Below are 21,261 nucleotides of genomic sequence, written 5' to 3' on the forward strand. Positions count from 1 at the left end.
AGCTCCCCCAGGACAACTCTCCAGCCCTCCCTGCAGCGGGATCTGCGCTCACAGCCCCTCTCGTTGCCCGTCCTGTAGTGACCCACAGTGGGAGACGCTGCTGGGGGCCCAGCCGAGTGCTCCCATCAGTGCACACACAGCCACACAACTTAGTAATTCTTTTATTTATAAACAAATCAACGTAAATAAGTGCAGAGGAAAGCACGGGCTGACCCCGCACGGGGACCTGTCTGCAGCGGGATCAGCGGCGGGTAAAGACGAGGGGTGTCCCGGGGCTGATGCCGTGAGCGAGGGGACCGCAGCCCCACCTGCCCCCGCCCGCACTGGTGCAGCAGCAGCCTGTGCTGGACAACAAAAGGCCTTTCGATCACTTTGGGGGTTGGGGTATTTCTTTTTTTTGCAACTTTTCCCCTTAGGGGTAAACCTGACCCAGTGCACGCGACTGGAGAGCTGGGGGGCCCGTTCTGCTGCCGCCGGGGGGTGAGACGCCGCTGGGGATGCGCAGGGGGAGCTGAGGACAGCACAGGGAACAAGTGCTCGCGGTGGAGATCCCGTCCCAGCCCTTCAGGCAGCACCAAGGGCTGTGGGCGCTTCCCATCAGCCCTTTGTCACCATCAGCGCCTCGCTGGCCGGTCCCAGGGCAGGAGATGCTGCAGGGGACGGGCAGCCCCCGTCCCAGGGGACGCGGTGGCACGGCTGGGTGGCCCCTGCTCCGATACTCCTCTTGCAGCTGCAGTAACACGTCTGGGACGGTGAGTTACTGCTCAAGTGCCATCAAAAATAAATACATTAGACTGTCAGAACCGGACGGGTGCCGGCGGCAGGAGGAGCAGCGCAGGGACAGGTCACCGCGCTGGCATCCTCGGGCTTGCCCAACCCAATACCCTCTTGCACCCGCTGAGCTGGGACGGACCAAGACACCAGAGGACCAGGAGGCCCCTGGGAAGACAAACCTGTGCATTTCTGGCTAAAAATCTCCAAGAGCTGCGAGTTCAACAACAGGTAGAAAAATCATTTCATCTTTTTAAACAGAGAACGCCCTATAAAAAAAAACCTCCAAAAAAAAGAGAGAAGGATCAGTCGAGTCCTGCAGCATCCAGCCTGCAAACGACGCCGACCCAGGCCTGTCCTTGCCGGGGAAAGCAGACCCAGCTCCCTCCACACTCTCGGGCAGCGCCGTGCGCCCCCCCGCAGTCAGAAATAAATACGGAGCCTCCATCCCTGGCCGAAGGGAGGCTGGGAGCTGGGGGCAGCGGAGCTCGGGAGGCGGGGGCCCAGTTCGGGCTCCCCCAGGTGTGGAAGACGGGGACGGGGTGGTGGTTGCTTGGGGCTTGGTTGCCATCCCCCCCGGCAGCCGCGCTGCCCAGCGAAGCGTGGAGCGTCCAGCCCCCGGCCCGCTGCCCTCCACGGGGAGCTGAGCGCCACGAGGAGCAGCTGAGGCTGGGACCACACGAGCCGCAGTGAGAGGGAGAGGAGCTGGACTCTGCCCGGAGCTGCAGCCCCATCCCAGGGCAGCGGAGACGCAGGGGCTGGGCCGCAGGGGGGGACCCTCCGCATCTGACAGCGTGAACGTGACTCCAGTCCGGTGTCAAATCCCGGGGCAGCCGCACCGGCCTCCTCCCAAGCGGCGCCGGGGCCTGGCCGCTGGCACGGGGGGCGGCTGGACCCCCGCAGCGGGGCCGGGGTGTCGGCGAGGTGTCCGTCTGTGGCGTAAATGGGGGCGTGTGCATGCGTACCTGTTGGCAGGCGAGCGCGGGTATGGGTGGCCAGGAGCGGAGCGTCCAGGATCCGTCCTGCCAAGCGTCCTTTCAGAACTTGCCTTGCTTTAGCTTGTCGATGTGGTAAGTGAGCTTCAGGGCCGGCCCCAGCTTCAGCCCCATGTACTTCATCATCATGTCGCTCCGCAGCAAGAGCAGGGCTTTCCCGTCGATCTCCTGCACGGGGGGGAAACAACAGTGCTTGTCACCGCAGCTGTGAGCCCAGCCCTGCCCAGAATGCCCGCAGCATCCCTGCGGCCCGCTCTGCTGGGGAAATGGGGTTTGGCACCAACGCACTCAATAAATTCCACTTGGAACATGTTCCTTGCCAGGAGAAATTCACTATGAGGTGAACATTAAGCCTCCAGGATGAACACGGTGACGTGTTTTGGGTGCGAGGGTTCAAACCCAGCTCGAAGGCAGCGGTGCCTGGAGCCCGGCTGGGCCACGATGGCTGGGCCTGAACGTGGCACGAGCAGGATTCCTGATGAGGGTTTTCTCAGCACAAAAATCCAGCCGGTACAAAGTTCTGCCGTTCTGCTCGCTCTCCTAGATCTGCCTTGTGTGATGATCTGCCCCTTCACATATATAACACACACATAACATATCCACACGCGCACTTACGTGTTTGCGGAAGAGGTCAGCGTGGGGTCCCAGCTGCGGGTCGGCCTCTCGGATGAACTGCATCACCTCCTCCACCGTCCAGGACGAGGGGTCGCGGCTGCTGAGCCGGGGGGCGTCCCGCGCGCCCAGGTACCGCTCCGAGCCTGCGGAACCGCCACACGCATACGTCACCGCGGGCGCCCCGCAGCGTCGCCCCCGCGCTCACCCACCCGTCTCTACCGCCCCGTCTCATCCCGCAAAGCAACGGCAGAGCCAGCGCGGGTCCCGGCCGCGCTGCAGAGATTCCTGCGGCACAGGTAGCATCGAAGCCTTATTGTCTCTGCTTAGGCCTGACTTTTCGAGGCAGCCTTCTGTGCTGAGCCCTTTTCCTCCCTCTGAACGCCGCTTTCCCCTTGTGCCCGTCCAGCCGAGCTCGCTCCCCCGTTCCCGCTCTTCCCTGCCCATCTGCTGGCGGTTCCCACCTTTGCAGAAAACTCTCCCCACCCCCAGTTCTCTCCCCACGTGCCGTTTCTCCCCTCGCTCCAAACACCACCTGGAGCAATTTTAACCCAGCAAAGCTGTTCTGTGTTTTCATCAGCTGCATGTTCTGACCGACTGAGCCCGTATATGAAAATCTGTTGTCCTGAAGCACCGCTCGACCTCGCACAGGTCCCGCTCCCAACGTGTCGGCACAGCCCGCCACTCCCGCCCTCCTGCACACACCGATGTGGGGCGGCAGCAGCAGCCTGAGCCTTTTAGAGGCTTTTATTGACGCCTGCACCTAAATTACGACTGTTTTTGCAAACGCCTGGATCTGACGTGCGCGGACTCACCGCAATGAACGGCTCTCCTGTCCCTCCGCGCAGCCACGAGCCTCTCAGGCGTCTGCCCACGCTCCCGGCGCCCCCGGCTCCCAGCCCCCCGGTTCTGCACTCCCCGGTCGCTCCCGATCCATCCTCATAGACTTAGACCCGTTTATCGCTCTGACAGCCCCTGCCCGTGCTCGCAAATTCAGCTCCTGCTCCTCCCGCCCTCCAGGTCCCACCTCGTCACTCCAACAAGCGGCCCCGCGAGCGGCACCTCTCCCAATTTCCACCCAGTCTCCAGAGCGGCCGTCAGACCTAACGCACCACCCGCGACGGCGCGGAGCTCGGTCTCTGCCACCTCCTCAAGTCAGAAAGGCGTGACTGCAGTCAGAAAAGCCCTTTATCGCCAAATCTACAACGGGAGGGCCGGCTTCTTAACGCTCTTACCCCCAGAGCTAAGCCTGCGCAAGGCAGAGGAGCCGCCCTGGCTGAGGCTAGAGGGCTGGTGCAGGTGCCTGTATCCTTGCAGGCGATAGTCTCTGGAGCTCCTGCTGTGGCTGGATGAATGGACAGAGTTCAAGGCAGAGTCCATGGGGTCCAGGCGAGGCTCCAGGGGCCCTGGGGGGCCATCTCCCAGAACAAAGGTTTCACCTGGAACGCACCAAGCTGCAGTCAGTGCACCCGAACGCCCCCCGGGCCCGCTGCCCAAAGCGGAGCCGGGGAGCGGGGCCGAGCCCCCGCGCCAGCGCTCTCCGTGGAAGCACCGAAATTAAACCAGCCTGCGGTTTGCCTGGGAAACGCCCGCCTAACCAGTAACGCTCGGTACCCAAACTGGGGCAACAGCTGCTCTGTTAACGCCTCGACGTCGGGGGCTGAGCGCCCCGTGTCCCCGGCATCAGCGCGCCTGGGACAGCGGACAGTAACTCTGTGGCCTGAGAAGCAGCTTCGGAGAGAGTAGGAGGTGGTTAATTCTTGGGCAGATCTTATACAAACTGCCGGTTTTAAATAGAGGCTTGCGTTGTAGGAAAACACGCCACAATGAGCGGCGGAGAGGCAGGGAGCGCATAATTAAAGTTTAATTAAACAAACAGCGCTATAGATTCGAGAGTGTCTTTTTACTGCTAAAACACGGAGTTTGGCCACAAGCGTAAATCTGGTTTGCACAACTACCGAACACCCACTGCTTCCAACAAATGACAGTCTTTAAAAAGAAGGTCCCCACTGTGCTGGAACTGCAGCTTTTTAGCAAAAACTACATAAATGCCACCGGGTGCAAGAGGAAAAACGGTGTAAGAAGTGAGATGCCCTCCTCGTCTTTCTGGCTTTTTCCCAAAGGCAGGAGGAGCGAAGACTCCCCACTGCTCCCCATCACCGGGAGATGCGTCCCCTTGCTCAATAGTCAAGATCTGAGGATGTCAGGCTCAGGTTTTAAAATACACCCTCTGAAATGCAAATATTCCCACTTGTACTTAAACTCCATGGCGGGGTGAGGGTGAACAGGCTTTTAGCTGCGGGATAAAAATGAATTTCTAGACGGGATATGGAAGTGCAACTCGTTCGTCCCTGCTCTGAACACCCCTGGGTGGACCAAGACCAGCCCAGATTGCTGCACAAGTTCACGCCCCAGTGGGGTCACCCCCCAAATGAGAAGAGAAACTTCTACCCACTTGTCTTTACTTCTACAGAAAAGGCTGGAGGACTCTGGGCATGCAGATGGCCCAAGAGACAACGGAACAGACTCTGAAGGAGACTGAGAATCAGCCCTGTAGGACGGTGGTGGCGTCGCCATCCCTGGCAGGGTTTAAAAGACGAGGTTCTCAGGGACAAGGTTTAGTGTGAGTTGGGTTACTGTTGAACTTGATGATGCTGAGGGTCTCCTCCAACCAAAATGACTGTGATCGGAGCTGCTTTGTCCCTTCGCTGACAATACGGAGCGTGCAACGTTCACCGCCTCACCAAGGCACCTCGACCTTTAGAGCGACCACTCCGCTCCAAGAACGGGCTGAACGCCGCGTGTTCCACCTGCCGCTGGAGCAGCGGGCGGGTTTGCAGCGGTTACCTGAGGGCAGCGGCTGATGGGTTAGAGGAGAGCGTCAAGGAGACCAGCGAGGACGTGTATCTAGAGGTAACAAACAGACCGGGCCTCAGGGAACGATTTCTGACCTGCTGTTATGCTGGAATAGATGAGATGGTCCCACTCATCACCTTGTTCTTCACATCAGCTATGTGGCAAACCTACAGTTTTAATCAACGTAGATACTGGGCTGCTAGAAACTGTCCAGCATAGGGAGCAGGTTCAGCTCAGCTGTGCTCGGATAGGGAGCAGGAATCCTGAACGGAACAGGGCCCAGCAGTGGATGGGGATTAAACCTACAGCGCGGTGCACGGGAGGTGGATCAATGACCCGAGCCCAGCAAACTCAGCAAGAACCAGGAAAACAGGGATTCTACCGGGAGAGCAGCAGAGCACGAAGCCACTAACTATGAGCAGTTTTCAGGGACATACTACAAAGAGCTGAGACTAACACCCTGATTGATGATTCCACCATCAATTAATTAAAAGGTTTTAGTAAGGTCAAATCTCCAATGTGCATTATGGAACGTCTGCAGTTCAAAACAAAAGGGAAGGTGGAAGTGTATTTATTGAAGAATTCTGTTAGTCTTGCAGCTACCTGGACCCCTAGACATCTCCCACAAGGGACACCTATGGACCATGTACCAAAAAGGACATTTTGGCAACTGCTTTGGAGGCCGTGGTGCAGCAGATCCACACACGCGTTACCCGACTGCGATTTCATTTGGTTTCGCTGGTGGGGCACAGGCTGGTGAGACCCTCCCTGCGATTTGGGGAGGATTGTGAGAATGAGACGGGATCCTGGGAAAGGGTTCCTGGCCGTACAGCTGCGCATCAGCATCTGCACAGCACGCTGCAGCACAGCGCTGCGAAAAATCCGGGGGAGAGCGAATGAAGCAACCGGGTAGTTTTACAACCATTAATACCATGCATAGCCATGGAAGCTAAAACATGAGTAATTAAATCCCAGATTATAAAGTATTAGATGATGACTATCAGGGCAGAAGGAATTCGCCCTGCGTTCCACACGCCTTACACAATGGCTCGGGGAACATGTCTTGGTGCAGAGCAGCTTCTTCACCTCTCTCCGAAACGCCAAACGCTGACCCACACCAGAGACAAAGCAAAGCGAACGTCCTAAACCCGCGGCTCGATTTGGCACGGCCAACCTAATCCTGTTGTATGGTACAGGTCGCTATAAACAGCTTTGGGACGAGACGCTGTGCTCACCTTCCAAAGGGTGACGGTCATTCTTTGGTAACTTGGGGGAGAGAGGAGCACTGTATGGAGGGGAATCTTGGGAATATCGCTTTGCACCCCGGCCTGGTCCCTGCAGAGTGCCGTCTAACGAACTGCTTCTGTCTAGGAAAAGAGAACAAGCCCTATTTAGGAGCGGAGACTTTCGGGGAAGTTCAGTCCTGCCAGAGTCACTTGAGACGCGCACACATCGCCAGCCCGTATCAGCCTGTTCAAACTGCGACCCAGCACATCTGTCATCACTTAACACGTCACCTTTTGCTTATCAAGTTTTATCAGAGGGAAAGGGTGGCGAGAAACCTAACGAACAATCTTAGCCACGTTTTGCCATATCACACCCCAAACATCACCTCTGATTGACTTAATTCCATTTCTCCTTGTTTCACCCCATGGCTCATCCCACTTCTCCCCACTTTCAGACACTCGTAACCCTTGGATGATTTGCAAACACGCTTTGCCACGCACGGTGCTTGATTAAACCGTACTCGAGTGTTCAATCTTTCCCCAAACGGATCCCCAAGCGCCCCAGCACTTCTCCCAGCGCCTCCCTGCGCTGGGTTCTCCGCATCGCACGCAGCACAGCAGACGTCAGGCTGGGCTGCGAGACGTCCCTTTGCGCATGACTAAAGGATGCAGACGTGTCAGCGGGTGGATGGACACAGGATGGAAGTGCCAGCAGGGATGGGGACAGCAAGCGACTCGGGGGTGGCAGCCCATGCCCCGGCTGGACACCACACGGTCAGCTAAGGAGCGATGAAGACGTCACGTCACCCACGGGGCCACCAGCCCTCCCGCTGGTCCCCTGCAGGGGGACACGTGTGAGCCGGGTGTGCGGGACACGGGGGAAACGCTCGTAGACAAACGCTGGGAGCTGGACACGGAGCAGCCCCGGGTGCGAGCGGGGCAGGGACGGAGGCAGGACGGGTGACAGAAACACGGCGGGGACCGGACACCAAGGGAGATGTATCATGGCAAACAAGAAGACAAAGGTACGGGTGGGTGGGAAGGATCAGATGGTCACAATTTAGTTGACTAAAGTGAAATACAAAGGTAAAGTTGGAGCCAGGGTGGGTCGGGCTCTGCTCCCCAGGAACAAGCGCTAGGAGCAGAGGAAACGGCCTCAAGTTGCCCCAGGGGAGGTTGAGGTTGGATTTAGGAACAATTTCTTCCCCAAAGGGCTGTGGGGCATTGGAACAGGCTGCCCAGGGCAGTGCTGGAGTCACTAGCCCTGGAGGTGTCTAAACGATGCATGGATGAAGCTCCTGGGGACATGGTTTAGTGCCAGGGTTGGGTTTAAGGTTGGACTCAATGAACTTAGAGGTCTTTTCCAACCAAATGGTTCTGTGTTTTTAAGAGGAGCACATCTGCCTGTGCCAGGGTTTGTGCTGCTGGCCCTGACAAGGACACTTTGCTCACCTCCTCAAATCCATGTAAAGGCTCCTGCTTCAGGATGCTGCACCTTGCACTGGTGCCTCCTCCCCGCCGGCAGAACCTTCCTACGCAACCAGCTCTGGTGTCGATGCCCCCGCGACATCCACCTGTGCTCGGTCCGACAGATCCCACCCTCGGCTTCCAGCCGCAGCCTCGCCGAGCCACCGCAAGGCAAAAAGGCAAGAGAAACGGGCCAGGAACGAAAATACACACCACTGACTAAGGAGTGGACGTCAAATACTTGACCATTCTCAGAAGAGGGACATGAGGGTGCAGAAGAAGCCAACATGTAACTTAGTGATGGATTTCTGGAAGAACCAGCCCCATTCAGGCACACGAGCGCTCGTGTTGCAGAGGAAACAAGGCAGGACGCACCGAGCTGAAGGTGAGACCACGGCAGCCTTGACACTCGGTGTGATCTAGGCTGATGTACAACTGCATCCCCATTCTTCCACGTCCCCTCAAAATCGCCGATACTGTTTCTTTTCCCTCACCAGAAGCCACTGTAATGTGTAGATAACAAGGTTTATCATCATCTTTCAAGTGCTTCAGAAAAATGTTAGATGACCAGATGCCCAACAATCCCTGAGACATCAGTATGAACAACAGGACGAGGTGTCGTCACTTCTCTGGCCTGTGGTTAACCTTTCTTTAATCCCTGCAAACACTCAAACGAAGAGTTCACGATGGGCGGCTCTCAGCATCGTGTCACATCTGGTGCTCTGCCTGAGCTCCCCTGAATTCCGACTTTGTTCTTTATGCTTTTCCCGCTGCCAAGCAGCCCAGCTCTCAGCACCGACACCGCTGACACCTCATGGTGCCTGGAAACCATGTGCTCCAGGACCTTCTCTACCCGAGCCCATGACCATGCCCAGACCCCAGCTCCTCCTCCTCCTCCCATCCTGCTTTCGTTCTGTCTCATGACAACAGGACAACAGCCACAATTATCCAAAGGATTAACTTCAGAAAGACTTCAAACAGCACAACAGCTACTTGCTGACTCAAGGGGCAGAAAGGTAGCGGAGAAAGCAAGGAGAGCAAGATCAGCACAAGACACTTGTCAGCTGCCTAAAGAGGGTGCAGATGGCTTTCTTCCTCTCCATGACTGGCATTTCTACAGGAGCCCCACAGCCAGCGATCACCCCGGGGCTGCTGCTGCCGCACAGCACCGCCAGGAAAACTATCGGTCTTCTTGTTTTCCACTGCTTTCACTTCAGAGCAATTTTGCAGCCTGATGATTTGAATCACAGCATGAACTATCTTGCCAGGAGTGTGTTGCTTCAACGCGGCGGAGTGTTGGCCACGCCAAGAAAAACGAAAGCCACCTACGCCTGAGATGGCTGCAGCACCCAGGGCTGGCAGTAGATCCACAGCCAGCGTGGAAACCGCTCTGCTGGGTTTTCATTCCGTTTCTAATTACAGTTTACCTGCCGCACGTTATCACTCTTCCATTTCTCACGCAGAATCTTTCAGCGGAATTCCTAACCGGGTGAAGTCACTCTAAGCAGATTACAGGAAGCGGGAAGGGCTGGGGGACAAGGAGAGGAGGGAAGACAAGGAGACAGCACGATGAGCGGAAACCTACAGGCGGAGATGGAAATCAGATTGACAGGCAACCGAAAATATGCAACTTGGACCTTGAGCAAATAGAGTCCAGCGGGCTTGTGCGTGACGCTGGGTGTGATGCAACGAGCCCTGCGGAGAGGGCTCTGAAACCCACGCCTGCCTCCTGAGATAAAGGTAAAATCTGGGTTAAGAGCACCTGGGGTCCCTAAACGCCGCCCCCGCCCCAGCTCCTACCTGGTAGATACCTGTCGTGGTCGTACTCGTGTGCCCGCTGCATGTGGCTGTTCTGAGTGAAAGGCTGGTTCCCAAAGAGGTTGTCACTGCGCAGATTGTGGCAGAGCTTCTCCAGGAAGCGGAGGACGTAGGTGATACTGTTTACTGCTGGCAGGTTCAGAGTGTGCTGTTCCCGATCAAACACAGCTGGAGACAGAAACAAACAGAGCCCAACACGTAAACCCCCAGCAAGAGCAGGAGGCTACGCCCAGGGCTGCACAGCCAGCTTCTGTATCTCAGCATCGCTGGTCTAGACCAGAGCAAACAAAAGCCGCTGCCTTCCCCGGGACAGGCCACAACCAGTCTGCTGCACCCGGCGCCAGGTACGGGGCTGCGGGGTCGGAGACGCCGCGTTCGAGGGAATGCAAAGGCATTCAAGGAGGGGCTTGCGCTCCCAGCATCCGGCTGAACGCGGGCTTAAAAGCCAAATTAAAAAAAACGGGGTATTTCTTGTCTTTCTGTCAGGAGTTCTGAAAATCCCCCCCGTTCCGCCTCCTCCTGGGGGCTCGGGCAGCGCTGGGGATGAGAGGTGAAGCGTTAACGCTGCCCAGGCTGAGCTGGGGCTGCTGCCGCCTTCTCCAGCGGCCGTGCCAGCTGCTCCGCTCTGAGTCAGCCGCGAGCTGTTGCTTTACCGACACAGATGTTTGGCAAGAAAGAGAAGACAGAAATCTTCTGTCTGCCCCCGGCCTGTAACTGCACCGAGCGTCAGGAGAGACATCTTCCAGCGAGCGAATTCTTGCAATGACATCTCTGAAGGCAAAGCGCTGCAGGCCGGTTCTCACCTGAGATGACCTCTCCCCCGTGGCCTTGTTTTAAGAAGGAGAAGACTGTTTTCTGATGATAAGCGCAATCAATGCAGGCCTGTACTGCTTGCTGCAGGACAACAGAAGCTCGAGCTGGTCCAAAATGGTCGGGCAGCTGCTGAACTTTCTTCTTGTCTAGGTGGGGCCCAGTGCTGCCGTTCTTGTTCAAGTAAATGCAAACTGCCAAGATGAGAAATGTGTTTGCCATTAACCCACTCAAGAAAGCAAGAAACAGATGCCTAAAATCCAACCTGAGAGATGCTGAGGTTTTAAGACTGTCAAATCACTTCCAATGGGGAATTCACCACGACTGCCTGTCTGCATCCTCACAGTAGAGTCACTTATAGAGGGGAATCACCTCCACAATCTCCCTGCCTCGCACCCACCTTCCAAGCTGCTGCTGTTTGTCCTACACCTTCCTCAGCGCTCAGGCTCCCACAGCAGCTGCAAAGCGGTTCCTGTGCCAGCCAAGGTGGCTGCGACGTTCAAAGGAGAAGAAGGAGCACAGCTCCTGCTTTTTAGGGAAGCTGGTTCTTTAGGTTCCTCTGAAAAGCGGCCAGTTACGTTCTCAGGAAACAAAGGGCTCAGCCCATATCCAGTGCTTGACCTTTCCTGCCCAGACTCATCTTCAGCTACATCTCACGGGTGTAGCAGAGCACATACTCAGCACCGCCGCTCCTACCCCTGCTCTCTCGTCCCCGTTTGCCTCCATAACCTGGCTGAAGCTGAACAGACCACTGGCACTGCCGTTCAGCGGTTGTTCTGCACCTTGCTGCGGCTCCAGCTCGCGAGAGGTGCTGCACACCCAGCTGCTCCAGGCACCACGGGCCACGAGAACCGTCCCTGGAGAGCTGAGGAAGCACAAGCATGCAGGTGTAACCCAGGGAAAGGGATCCCTGCACTGACCAGGTGGACTCGCAATCTCCCTACGACTTCATTATTTCCAAAACAGACAAAAGGATAAACAAACAGCTGATCTGAACACGCGTGCCTTTCCTCTCCTCCCAACACACCTTCTGGAATTGTAACGCTTGCTGGTGTACGGGCTTTGGAAGGAACGGGGGTGTCTTGGTGTGTCGCTTTCTGACTGATGCAGCGACTCAGTGTGTGATCCTGCCCAGAATGTGATTCGAGACCCTTACCTGTGGGAGCCTGCATGGCAGAGCTGGGGATTGTAGCAGCGTCCTGAGGCACAGTGCTTGTGTCTGGTTCTGGGGTACTGGTGGTTGGAGAGGTGGGTGCTGGGTTCAGCAATGTCCTAGGTTTCCTCTGCAGAAAAAGAGGAGATATTTCTCCTTTTACCCCTGCTCTCCTTTACCACCCGTGATCATTACACTCTCTCCTCTGCATCCAACAGACAAGGCACTGCGGAGCATGACACACTTCTGATGGTGATGACGGGGAGTCTCAAGAACCTAGTAATCAATACGTGTGTACTTTATAAACCACGATCCTGAAAAAATAACAAGCCTGAGATCTGCCGCCTCTGCTTGACTTAGACTAGCTACACAAGATGGTCGGAAGAGCTTATTCCACCGTTTGGCCATCCTGTCGTGATCACAGCATCTGCCATGCTACTTCACAGCTAACGCCGCTCCAAAGACACAGCTTTTTGATGGAAATGAGCTTTAGGACACAGGCATTCTCTACAGTTCTAGGGCTGGACTCTGAGGGATGTTCCCAGCCCACGTGCCCCTCTGGTCTTCTACTTGCTGCAGTCACACAGCCAGAGGCTGAGACAAACGTGCACAAGCACACGCATGCACCATCCCATGGCAGAACTTGCAGCACCTGCTTTTCACCCGCCTGCTTCAGCATCAGCTTTTACCTTACTGCCAGGCTTGGGGCCTCTCTTTCTGGGGAATTTCAAAGGCTCCACTGACTTGGAGGGTGTAGGCATGGGGTGATGGATTAGCGCTTTGGTCGTTCGACCACGCTTCTTCCCTGTTTTGCGACGCCTTTGCCCTTGTTGATGCCCCAAAACAGTCTTTGTGCTACTGTGCATGCTAGGCTTCTCCGAGTTTACTTCGGAGGCAGGTAAAGGGCTCTTTGGAATCACAACTGAAATAAAAAGAGAAAAAGCAAATATAATTAAATCAGGCGAGAATCAAAAACAAGAGCAGCCTCCATCGTTAAACAGTGTCACATGGAAAAACCTGGAGCATTCACGGCCCCCTGAACGGAGGCGACCGCTCTCCAAGCTAGAATAAAAACCAAACGCACCGATCCTTGGCTCAGCCCTCGAGCTGTGGGACACTGAGGCTTAGCCTAGATGGGCTGAACTCCAGAAGGATCATGTTTTCAGCCATACTTTCCTCCCTGGAAATAACTGGCACCTACACCTCTTCCCCCTGCGAGCGGGGACCTGCCAGCCATCAGGAGAAAGGTGCTGAGCGCGTTCCTGGGGAGGACCAGCCAAGACCTGCCCGAGCGCCACAGAGCCAGCGCTGCGCTGGAAATCCCCTCTCTCAAGGCAGATCTCAAACCTGTCCTGTCCCTAAATCACCGGTGACCTGCAGTGGAAGGTACCAGCTCCATCCGTGACGCCTGCAGGGACTATTGCTCCTGGCCCCGAGTAACAGCTCATCTCAGATCAGCCCCCTGCTCCTCTCACATGCTGCCCGAGGTGAGCGAAGTGCCAGCACACGGTCTGTTCCTTCTTATCTTCTCATGCTTTCCATGAGAAAACCAGGTTTCTGGTGCTTTTGCCCATAAACTCCCCGAATTGGGTCACTCATCTTTCCCAAGTCCTGCTAAAGGCTCGAGATGAACTGGTCCAGCTCAGCAGAACAATGTTTCCTTTAGATTTAAACTTCTGCTAAAAATGAAACAAAGCAAAGCCCTCCTAGATTTTGAAAAGTACATGGTGACCTTCAGCATGTCTTGTTTCTCAGACCTGGAAACCCCGCTGTGTATTTGACACGGAGGCTCTGAATTAGAAAAGAAAACCCAACAAACCTCTTTTGAAGTGAGGAGCTTTACAGTTACAAAGACCTTGGCTGAGGAAACCAAGTGCAATAAAAGATTGATACCAGGACGGCACGCAGCCCTAATAGTGGCACAACCGGGGGTAACAAAGAGATTTTCAAGGTTTTTCTAATGAGGGTTTTTATAAGCAGTTACTCTGAGCAAATTCCCTTGGCACAAACGCAGTGTTTCTCGCTGCCAGCTCTGGAGCAGCACACGGAGCTGGGTCCAGCTTTCCAGGGCTCTGGAGAACATCGAGGGCTGCGAGGTGGCAGCAGGGGTGACAGCAGCCAGCCCAGGGCAGGAGGTGCTCCCGGCACCAGCTCTGCTCACCCTGCACTGCCAGCCCACGCACGGCTGGGACGGGGAGGTGGAACAAGGTCCCATCAGTGGCAGCTTCTTTTGGCCTTACGTGAACGAGCCACTGGAGGTGGAGGATCCTGCTGTCTCTTTGGTTTTATTCCCTCCGACTCCGGGGTCCCTGTGCTCCCTGCGGGTCACTGGCCATCAACCCGCCGGGGCCAAGAAAACCCAAGCGAATGGTTCATTTGGGCAGCTCGAAACCAGGACCAGTGTTATCACACGGCAGGACTATGGGACTTCACATGGCTGGACACGCTGCCAAGGATCTCACAGAATCCCAGCCTGTTTGTAATTTATAATAAAAAATTCTCATCTTTTTGTACAATAAACGCTAGAAAGATCTGCTGTCTACTTCAGCCATGAAGATATTACAGGTAAGGTTTAATTTGCCAGGCTTAAAGAATCAGTTTTCAGCCACACAGGCTGTGTGACATCTCGGTGTGCAGCCAGCTCCGGCCGTAAATACACAGAAAATGACTTAGATTGTCGCTTTGTGCCACTATTGCTGAATACAACGGGGAATACATTGCTGAATAAGCACTAATATATTTTTCCTATGGCTGCTTCTATGAGACTGACAGAATGCACAGACATTTTTCTGACCTGCAGTGATTTAATGAAATGAAGTCTTATCATCCCACGACCCAGGGCCATCCAGTAGACTTGCTTGATTTTAACCAGAACCTGAGAAAACACCAGCCTGTGCCAATTCACTTCTCCTGCCCCTACCAGATGTACCGAGCTGTGCGGAATCACCGACCAAAGAGCAGAGTCGTGCCAGCAGCTGCAGCGGCACACCCCAAAAACACCGCTCACGGCTGCAGACGCTGCTGTCTCATCACCGAGGTGTTCATAACCCCTTCCAGCGACTGGATGCTTCCTAAAGGAGCCTTAGTTTTTTGCCAGGTGCCCGTTACTCTCCTCCTGCCTAGCATACAATGTGAAATACCTTTTCATGTTCTTAACCGGCTTCCAGCATCACTTCAGAGACAGTAACTCATTATCACTTAGCACTTACTGATGCTCTTTAGAGTATAAACACATGTAGATTCTGCTCAATGCAGGGGGAAAGTGCTTGGAGACCTGGCACAACAAGCGTTAGGGATGCGAAACACAATCATCATGATGCCCCGGGGGTCGATGCAGGCCCCATTCTGGTGGTGGCAAAATAAACAGAGAGAAGTGAGTGGCTCATGGTTAGAGACGGACAGTGACAGTGCTGCGAAGAGCAACCACGTCCAAATCGTCGTCCTCAGCAAAAGTCATTTTCAGTTTAGTGCTGAGCATGCGGATTTACTTAGTTCCAAACCTCAGGTCTTCATTTCTCCCCTCTATGAGAGAGAAATTAACTGGAAAACCACTGTACTGAATCATAGAATCACAGAATCATAGAATTGCTTTGGTTGGAATAGATCCTCAGGATCACTGAGTACAACCATAACTCAACTCTAGCACTAACCCATGTCCCTGAGAAACTCGTCTAAACGCCTTTAAACCCCTCCAGGGATGGTGACTCCACCACTGCCCTGGGCAGCCTGTTCCAATGACCTTTCCATGGTTATCACTTCAGGACTGGCCATCAGCGGCGCATGGACCCACAGGGGCTGTCAAAAGCACCAGGGATGACTGACACAGGTCTGCTCCACGCAGCAGTCCTCAAACCAATCCCCGAGCCATGGGCTTAGCAGGTAATGAACCTGCAGACTGGGTGAGGCTTGTGCAGAACACCCAAGTCAAGCTGAGCTACACGTGCAGCGGGACACGAGTCATCGGTTTCTTCACAGATTTACAGCCTGCGGGAAGTTTGCAACAGCACAGCTACACTGCTATTTATATCCAGCCAGCTCAAGGACGTACATGCAGGTAAAACGTGTGCCACGAGCAGCCACCAGTCAATCCACCGACTGATCCCATCTCCTGCCTCTGGGAGTTAATTATCAGCAGGTTTCCAAAGCCCCATGTTGAGTATCAAAATGTTTCTGTACTCTTGCCATATTCAGGCTATTCAGGAGTGTTCCTGGGGCTTCTGCTTGTTCTGATCCTCAATAAAGTTCTTTTTTTAGCTTTGGCTTCCTGGTTAAATATTAGCAGAACACCTTCGACATACCAGTGCAGGAAGAACAAGGAGACTGGTAGGAGGGTGCGGTTTATTCTGCCTTTTGTTCTTTTTTAAAGCTGTTCAGAAGTTACAAAAATACTGAAGATCAAGAGGAGAACTGTGAGAAGCCGCAAAAGGTCCGATCCGTATAACAAGTGGGGCTGTATATTCAGTACAAAGTTCCTAGATTCAATTAAAACTCCCGGCCGAGCCCCCAGACCCACAAAGCCAACGCAAGTCCCAGGACACACATCCGAGCCCAGGGGGGTTAGTGCTGAGCAAGTTTGCTCCAAACAGTCCAGAGACTTTTCTTGGGCTGTTCCGATGGTGGCTGCACGTGTGTGAGGCTCACGGATAAAACAGAAAACGCTGAACTTCTTTGCTGAACTTCTCCTGCCATCGGTGCAGAAGCTCCACCTGTGTGGTCCCAAATCCAGCCACCCCGACACACACAGATGTCACCCAGTTTGATGGACGAGCTCCAAATCCCAGCTCAGTCCTGAAGTGACAGTAATTAATACTTGTCCACCTCCTGTAAAGCTCAGGAAACCACCTGCTACCCTGCCAGCTACTCCTGACGAGGCTCCTCTACCCACCGCCGCGTCCTCGCCCCGAAGGTGGAAGAGAAACCAAGCAATATCAAAAATAAAGCCGTAAAACACACATTACCTTCACCCCTGGGCAGAACATCTAGCATCCGATCACCGTCTTCACTTGAAGACACCAAGCAGTTAATGAATAAATCATACGGCAGCAACGGTGGCGAGAGATGAAGAACTTCAGGAACTTTCTATCCAGGGTGAGCATTTTGTGCCTCTGTCACCTCCTGGAGCTCCGGCTCCGCAATCCGGGCAGCACAGGCGGGGAGACGGCGAGGCCAGCAGTGGGTGCGAGCTCCACTTCAACATATCCCCATGGTAATTATCTCAAACTCTTAAGTTTTGCTTGCTTTGCAAGCAGAAGGAGCCGCTCTCCCGGCAGCCAAGCCCAGGGAGCGGGCAGCTCGCCGGCAGCCCCGGTGCCGGCAGGAAGGCGAGCGCCGGGTTTAACCGCGCGGAGCTCCGGGTGGTTTGGCTGGAGCGGGACGTGTGCTCCGCATCAGCGTCGGCGCTGCCCGGCCCGCTGGGCGAGGGGCCCCCGGCCAGCTGGGCTGGTGCCAAGGCAGCGACTCCACTCCTCCCAATTCCAGGGCTGGAGCCGCTTCCGAGCTCTGCCCGCCCGGCTTTAACACTTTCAGTGCTGCCCCGTCCCACACCAGCACGGCGGCGGCACCGCTCGCTCTGCTCTGCAGCGGCCAGGAGGGTGGGAAAAGGCGCAATGAACCCAGCTCCAGAGGAACCCAGAATCACCCGAATGCTGCAAAGACCTGATTTAGACTGCGACAGCTACACTTGTGGCTGCGGGCAGGTTGCTGCGGGCTGCGCGGGTCCCTGCATCCTTGTTGTTAAGGTTATAGTGTCTCCATCCAGCAGCGATGTACTAAACGTGGTGAGCACACTGAGGGGACGTTGCTGTGCGTGTGTGTGTGTGGGTATGGATTAAGTCTGGATTTCTCAGGATGTGGAAATCGAGCTGCTTTTCAAGAGGCTGGGGAAGACGGTGCCCGTCCCAGCATCCTCCAGCCGCAGCACTGCTGGGAGGATGCACAGAGCCACCACCGCTCAGCCCTAAAAAGGGCTCCCAGGGGGTCCTGTGAACACCTCACACTTTTTGAAACAAATCAAAGCTAAAGTTCCTGATACTGCAGCATAAACCCTAGAAAAACGCATGCATTTCTTTGAAATTTAACCCTGAGGTTTAAATAGAAGAGTTATATGTGTTTTCTCGAGTAAAGACCCAGATCTTGCAGAAAATCTCAGATTCCTGCACCCACAATCAGCACATATGGGCAGAAAGCCCTGATCCCACCTGCTCAGCCCCTCTGTCCCACCTGTGTCCCTTCACCTGGCACGGCCTCTGCAGGATGTCGCCTCCTCGGGGAAGAGCCTTGAGCTGGAAGCTGCTTTACGCAGGTACCTGACAAGACCCCGCTTTGGTTTCTCCTCCCCTGGGGGCTCACAAACCACTTCAGACAGGAAAACACCTTCTCATGGATCCTCTTCCAGCGTGTGTTTCCCTGACTACAAAGAACTGAACTTTCCTCTAGTCTGCAATTGGTTGTGGAAACCCAAATTTCCCATGGATAACAGAAGCAGACACGCTCTCTACAAGCCCATGACCTGGCTAATGGGGGGATCTCCCCCGTCCCACCTCCCTGCTGACAGCAGGTGGTCCTGGAAACTACAACTAAACAGCCTCTTACCTCTTTCTTCTCAGTGATTCTTCTCACGCACTCGTATTTCCCTCCTCAATCCCTTTTGCCCTGAATCTCGCAGCAGCGCCTCCACTTGTGTGTGCGGCTCTCGCTCTTTCTTCCCAGACATAATTTAAAGTAACTAAGCAACAATCCTCATTCTTTAGGTCAATCCTAAATATCGATTTTCTACACTGCCTGTAATGGAGAAGGACTCTCCAGAGCAGCTTTCCAGATCCGCGCTCCACTTATGTCAGTGACTTGAGAGCACGATTGTTTTTGTCCTGTTGAAGAGCCATGAAAGTTTGAGTTGCCCGCAGACTTTCCAAGGAGCAGCAAATTTTGAAGCAGTAAAATGCATACAAAAAGTTTTTCAAGAGTACTGCACTAGTTTTATCTGGGATAGAGTAAATTTTCTTTCATAACAGTTCATACGGTGCTGTGTTTTGGGTTTGTGAGCAAAACAGCGTTGATAACACACCCATGTTCTATCAGCTGCTGAGCCAGCCTTGCACAGCGTCAAGGTTGCCCCTGTTTCTCAGCCCACCAGCAACAGGCTGGGGGGACAAGGAGCTGCACAAAGGGACATCACACACCACAGGACGTCATGCTCAGTGACAGTCAAAAAGAGCCCATTTCTAACACTCTGAAATGAGCCCGCGAGTCAGGAGCACCTCCTGTGCAGAACCGTCCTTAACCCAGAGCCCAGGGCTGCCATCCAGCACTTCATTTAATAAGAAATCCACCTCGCTTGATATTTCTAAAAGACCAGGATGTGTGCGTAAGAGGCACGAAAAGCTACAAGATGCTGTATGATAGGTGTGAAGAGGAGTGGGGATCGCTGCCCAAGAGACGACCCCGTTGGCGCCGCGCTGGCGGGGCGGGCAGCCGGAGGAAGCTGCTGCGCACCCACAGAACCCCCCGCGCTGGGACGGTCACGGGGACCTGCCCTCCCCATGGCGGGTGGAGAAGCTGCGGACGCACAGGACGAGCGCAGGACGAGCTCAGCCGCGTCTCACCTGGCCCTGCGAGCACGGCAGAGCTCGTGGGTGGCACCAGCAGAGCGCCAGGACCTCGTGCGCAGGCACCCCCCAAGCTACGTTTCCCCTGCGGCGCGTGTTTATTTGAACCCCCCAGCTCCAAGCTGTGCTGCATGGAGAGAGCAGCTCTGGGAGATGGCCGGGTGCCTGCAGCCAGAGCTCTCCCAGCAGCCGCGGCACAGACGGCGCATCCTGACGGTGACAGAATTACCAACCTGGCGCGCAGAGAGCTGCTCCTCCTCGCTGCTTGACCTCCCTTTCCTCCCTTCACACACGTGCCCTCCCGAAAGCTCCCGCGGTGCGGCTGGCCTGGCCCCAGCTCCACCAGCACCCTGCCCGCCGCCCCACTAAGCAAACACTGGTGGGAGTGGGAGGCCCTGGAGTGGGGACGTGCTGGGAGAAGCCCCGCGCTCCTCCACCTCTGCTGGCAGCCAGCAGAAGGGCCAGATTAGAGCTGAATTAAGTTACCAGCATTAAATAAACATGCCTGGCCTCTTTGAAGTTGTGCTTCCCTTGAACATGAGCTCATTTCGAAAGGCCTCTTTTTGCTCAGCCCCAGGAAGCCATCAGTCTCGATGGAGTTAACCCTTCGCAGGACTTCTCAGCTCACTGAGCATCTCACCCATTGGTTCGGGGCACGATGGTCAGTCCGGTATAACCACGGTCAGCATGGAGCTTCCTGGATCTCCCTGATTTAAGGGGAATTCCCACCTCCCCGACTCTCCGGTGCGGTCCTGCAGGCTCCAGCCTGCACACAGGGAAGGTTTTGGAGCTGAAGGAAAGGGGGTTCCCTCTGTGGTGAAGGCGCCTCCCACCCTGCCAAGAGCAGCACTCCCAGGCCCTGGGAGACCTGCTCAAGCCTCCTCTGAAGCAGGGCTGGGGAGTAAAGGAACAAGGGAGGAATTTAATTACAGAGAAGGAAAGTTCCCAGCACTCCCTTCTTTTGGTTTAATCCCACAAAGTGGAAATTGGAAAAGTCTGGGGCAGGAAAGGGAGGGGGCAGCCACAGAGAGGAAAGCCAAATACCACAAAGACAAGGCTGATCCTGACTCCGTGGCATTTTTGCAGGGCTCTGCCAACGCCTGCTCTTGCCCCAGAACTTGAAAAACACGGCAAAGAGAGCAGAAACCTGCCTGAGAGCAAGGGCTGCCCCTGCCCGCGAGTGAGGAGATGGGACTTCACAGGTTCACTATTCTTGTGCATAAGCAGGAACTGCAGGGTCGCTGCAGATGGAGCTGATGCAGGAGGGGGAACCTGTCCCTGCTGCCTGCCAAGGGGGGAAGCAAAGGCTTTCCAAGATGACTCCAAGTTATCATGGTGTCATCCCCATGGTGGGGCTTTATTTCTGGATGGTTTGCTCGCTCACAACTCCAGGGCACTGCCAGAAATGCCGTCCTCAGCCTGGAGGTCCCCGGCAGCTCGACGGAGGCTGCGAGGTGCAAACAAACAGCGGGAAGCGAGGGAGAGGCTGGAACATCAAGGCTAAACGCAGGAATCCAAGATAAACAGCGAGAGTGCTTGTCTCTTCCCAACCATAACAGAAATCATCTCCACCCGAGGGGAGCCCCAGCCTGGCTTGCGCGCAGGCCATGCCAGACTCATACCCAAAATCCTGATACCTATAAAATTGACGGTATCAAGACAGCCTCATCCTGACAGCAGCACAGGGGACAGAGCTGGCTCGCAGGATAGCTCCAGTCTGATGTGTTAGCACAAGCTGAACCTGCGTCTTCGAGAGGAACAATCTCATCAGAGGAATGTCTCCCTGCAGTCATCCTGCAGCTCTGCTACAGAGGTCGCTCTCCTGTTTCTCATTTCATTGACAGCCAATGCCAAAGGGACGTGCATGGGGACAACAGCAGCTCCCACGGTCCTAAACATGACGGCAATGCCAACAACCTAGAGACACACCTGAAACTCCGAACAGCAAG

The 21,261-nt window shown here is 55.1% G+C and overlaps 1 protein-coding gene across 9 annotated transcripts in view; it reads right to left on the minus strand.

Moving 5' to 3' along the window:
- Positions 1–157: 157 nt before the first annotated feature.
- SCMH1 (Scm polycomb group protein homolog 1) overlaps positions 158–21,261 on the minus strand; it is a 45,172-nt gene continuing 24,068 nt past the window's right edge. For 7 of the 9 annotated variants that reach the window (XM_080357809.1, XM_080357808.1, XM_080357810.1 and 4 more), the window contains 8 exons: positions 12,398–12,630; positions 11,712–11,838; positions 10,549–10,749; positions 9,728–9,913; positions 6,470–6,601; positions 3,614–3,817; positions 2,382–2,524; positions 158–1,934 (listed from right to left, as the gene is read on the minus strand). In XM_080357809.1, the coding sequence (XP_080213935.1) occupies positions 1,809–1,934; positions 2,382–2,524; positions 3,614–3,817; positions 6,470–6,601; positions 9,728–9,913; positions 10,549–10,749; positions 11,712–11,838; positions 12,398–12,630 (1,352 nt within the window). In that variant the 3' untranslated portion in view covers positions 158–1,808. The remainder of the gene's footprint in view (positions 1,935–2,381; positions 2,525–3,613; positions 3,818–6,469; positions 6,602–9,727; positions 9,914–10,548; positions 10,750–11,711; positions 11,839–12,397; positions 12,631–21,261) is intronic. The other 2 variants (XM_080357814.1, XM_080357815.1) reach the window with 2 other exon arrangements.

Source organism: Nesoenas mayeri (assembly GCF_963082525.1).
Source record: "Nesoenas mayeri genome assembly, chromosome: 21".
In the NCBI taxonomy this organism is placed as follows: Eukaryota; Metazoa; Chordata; class Aves; order Columbiformes; family Columbidae; genus Nesoenas; species Nesoenas mayeri.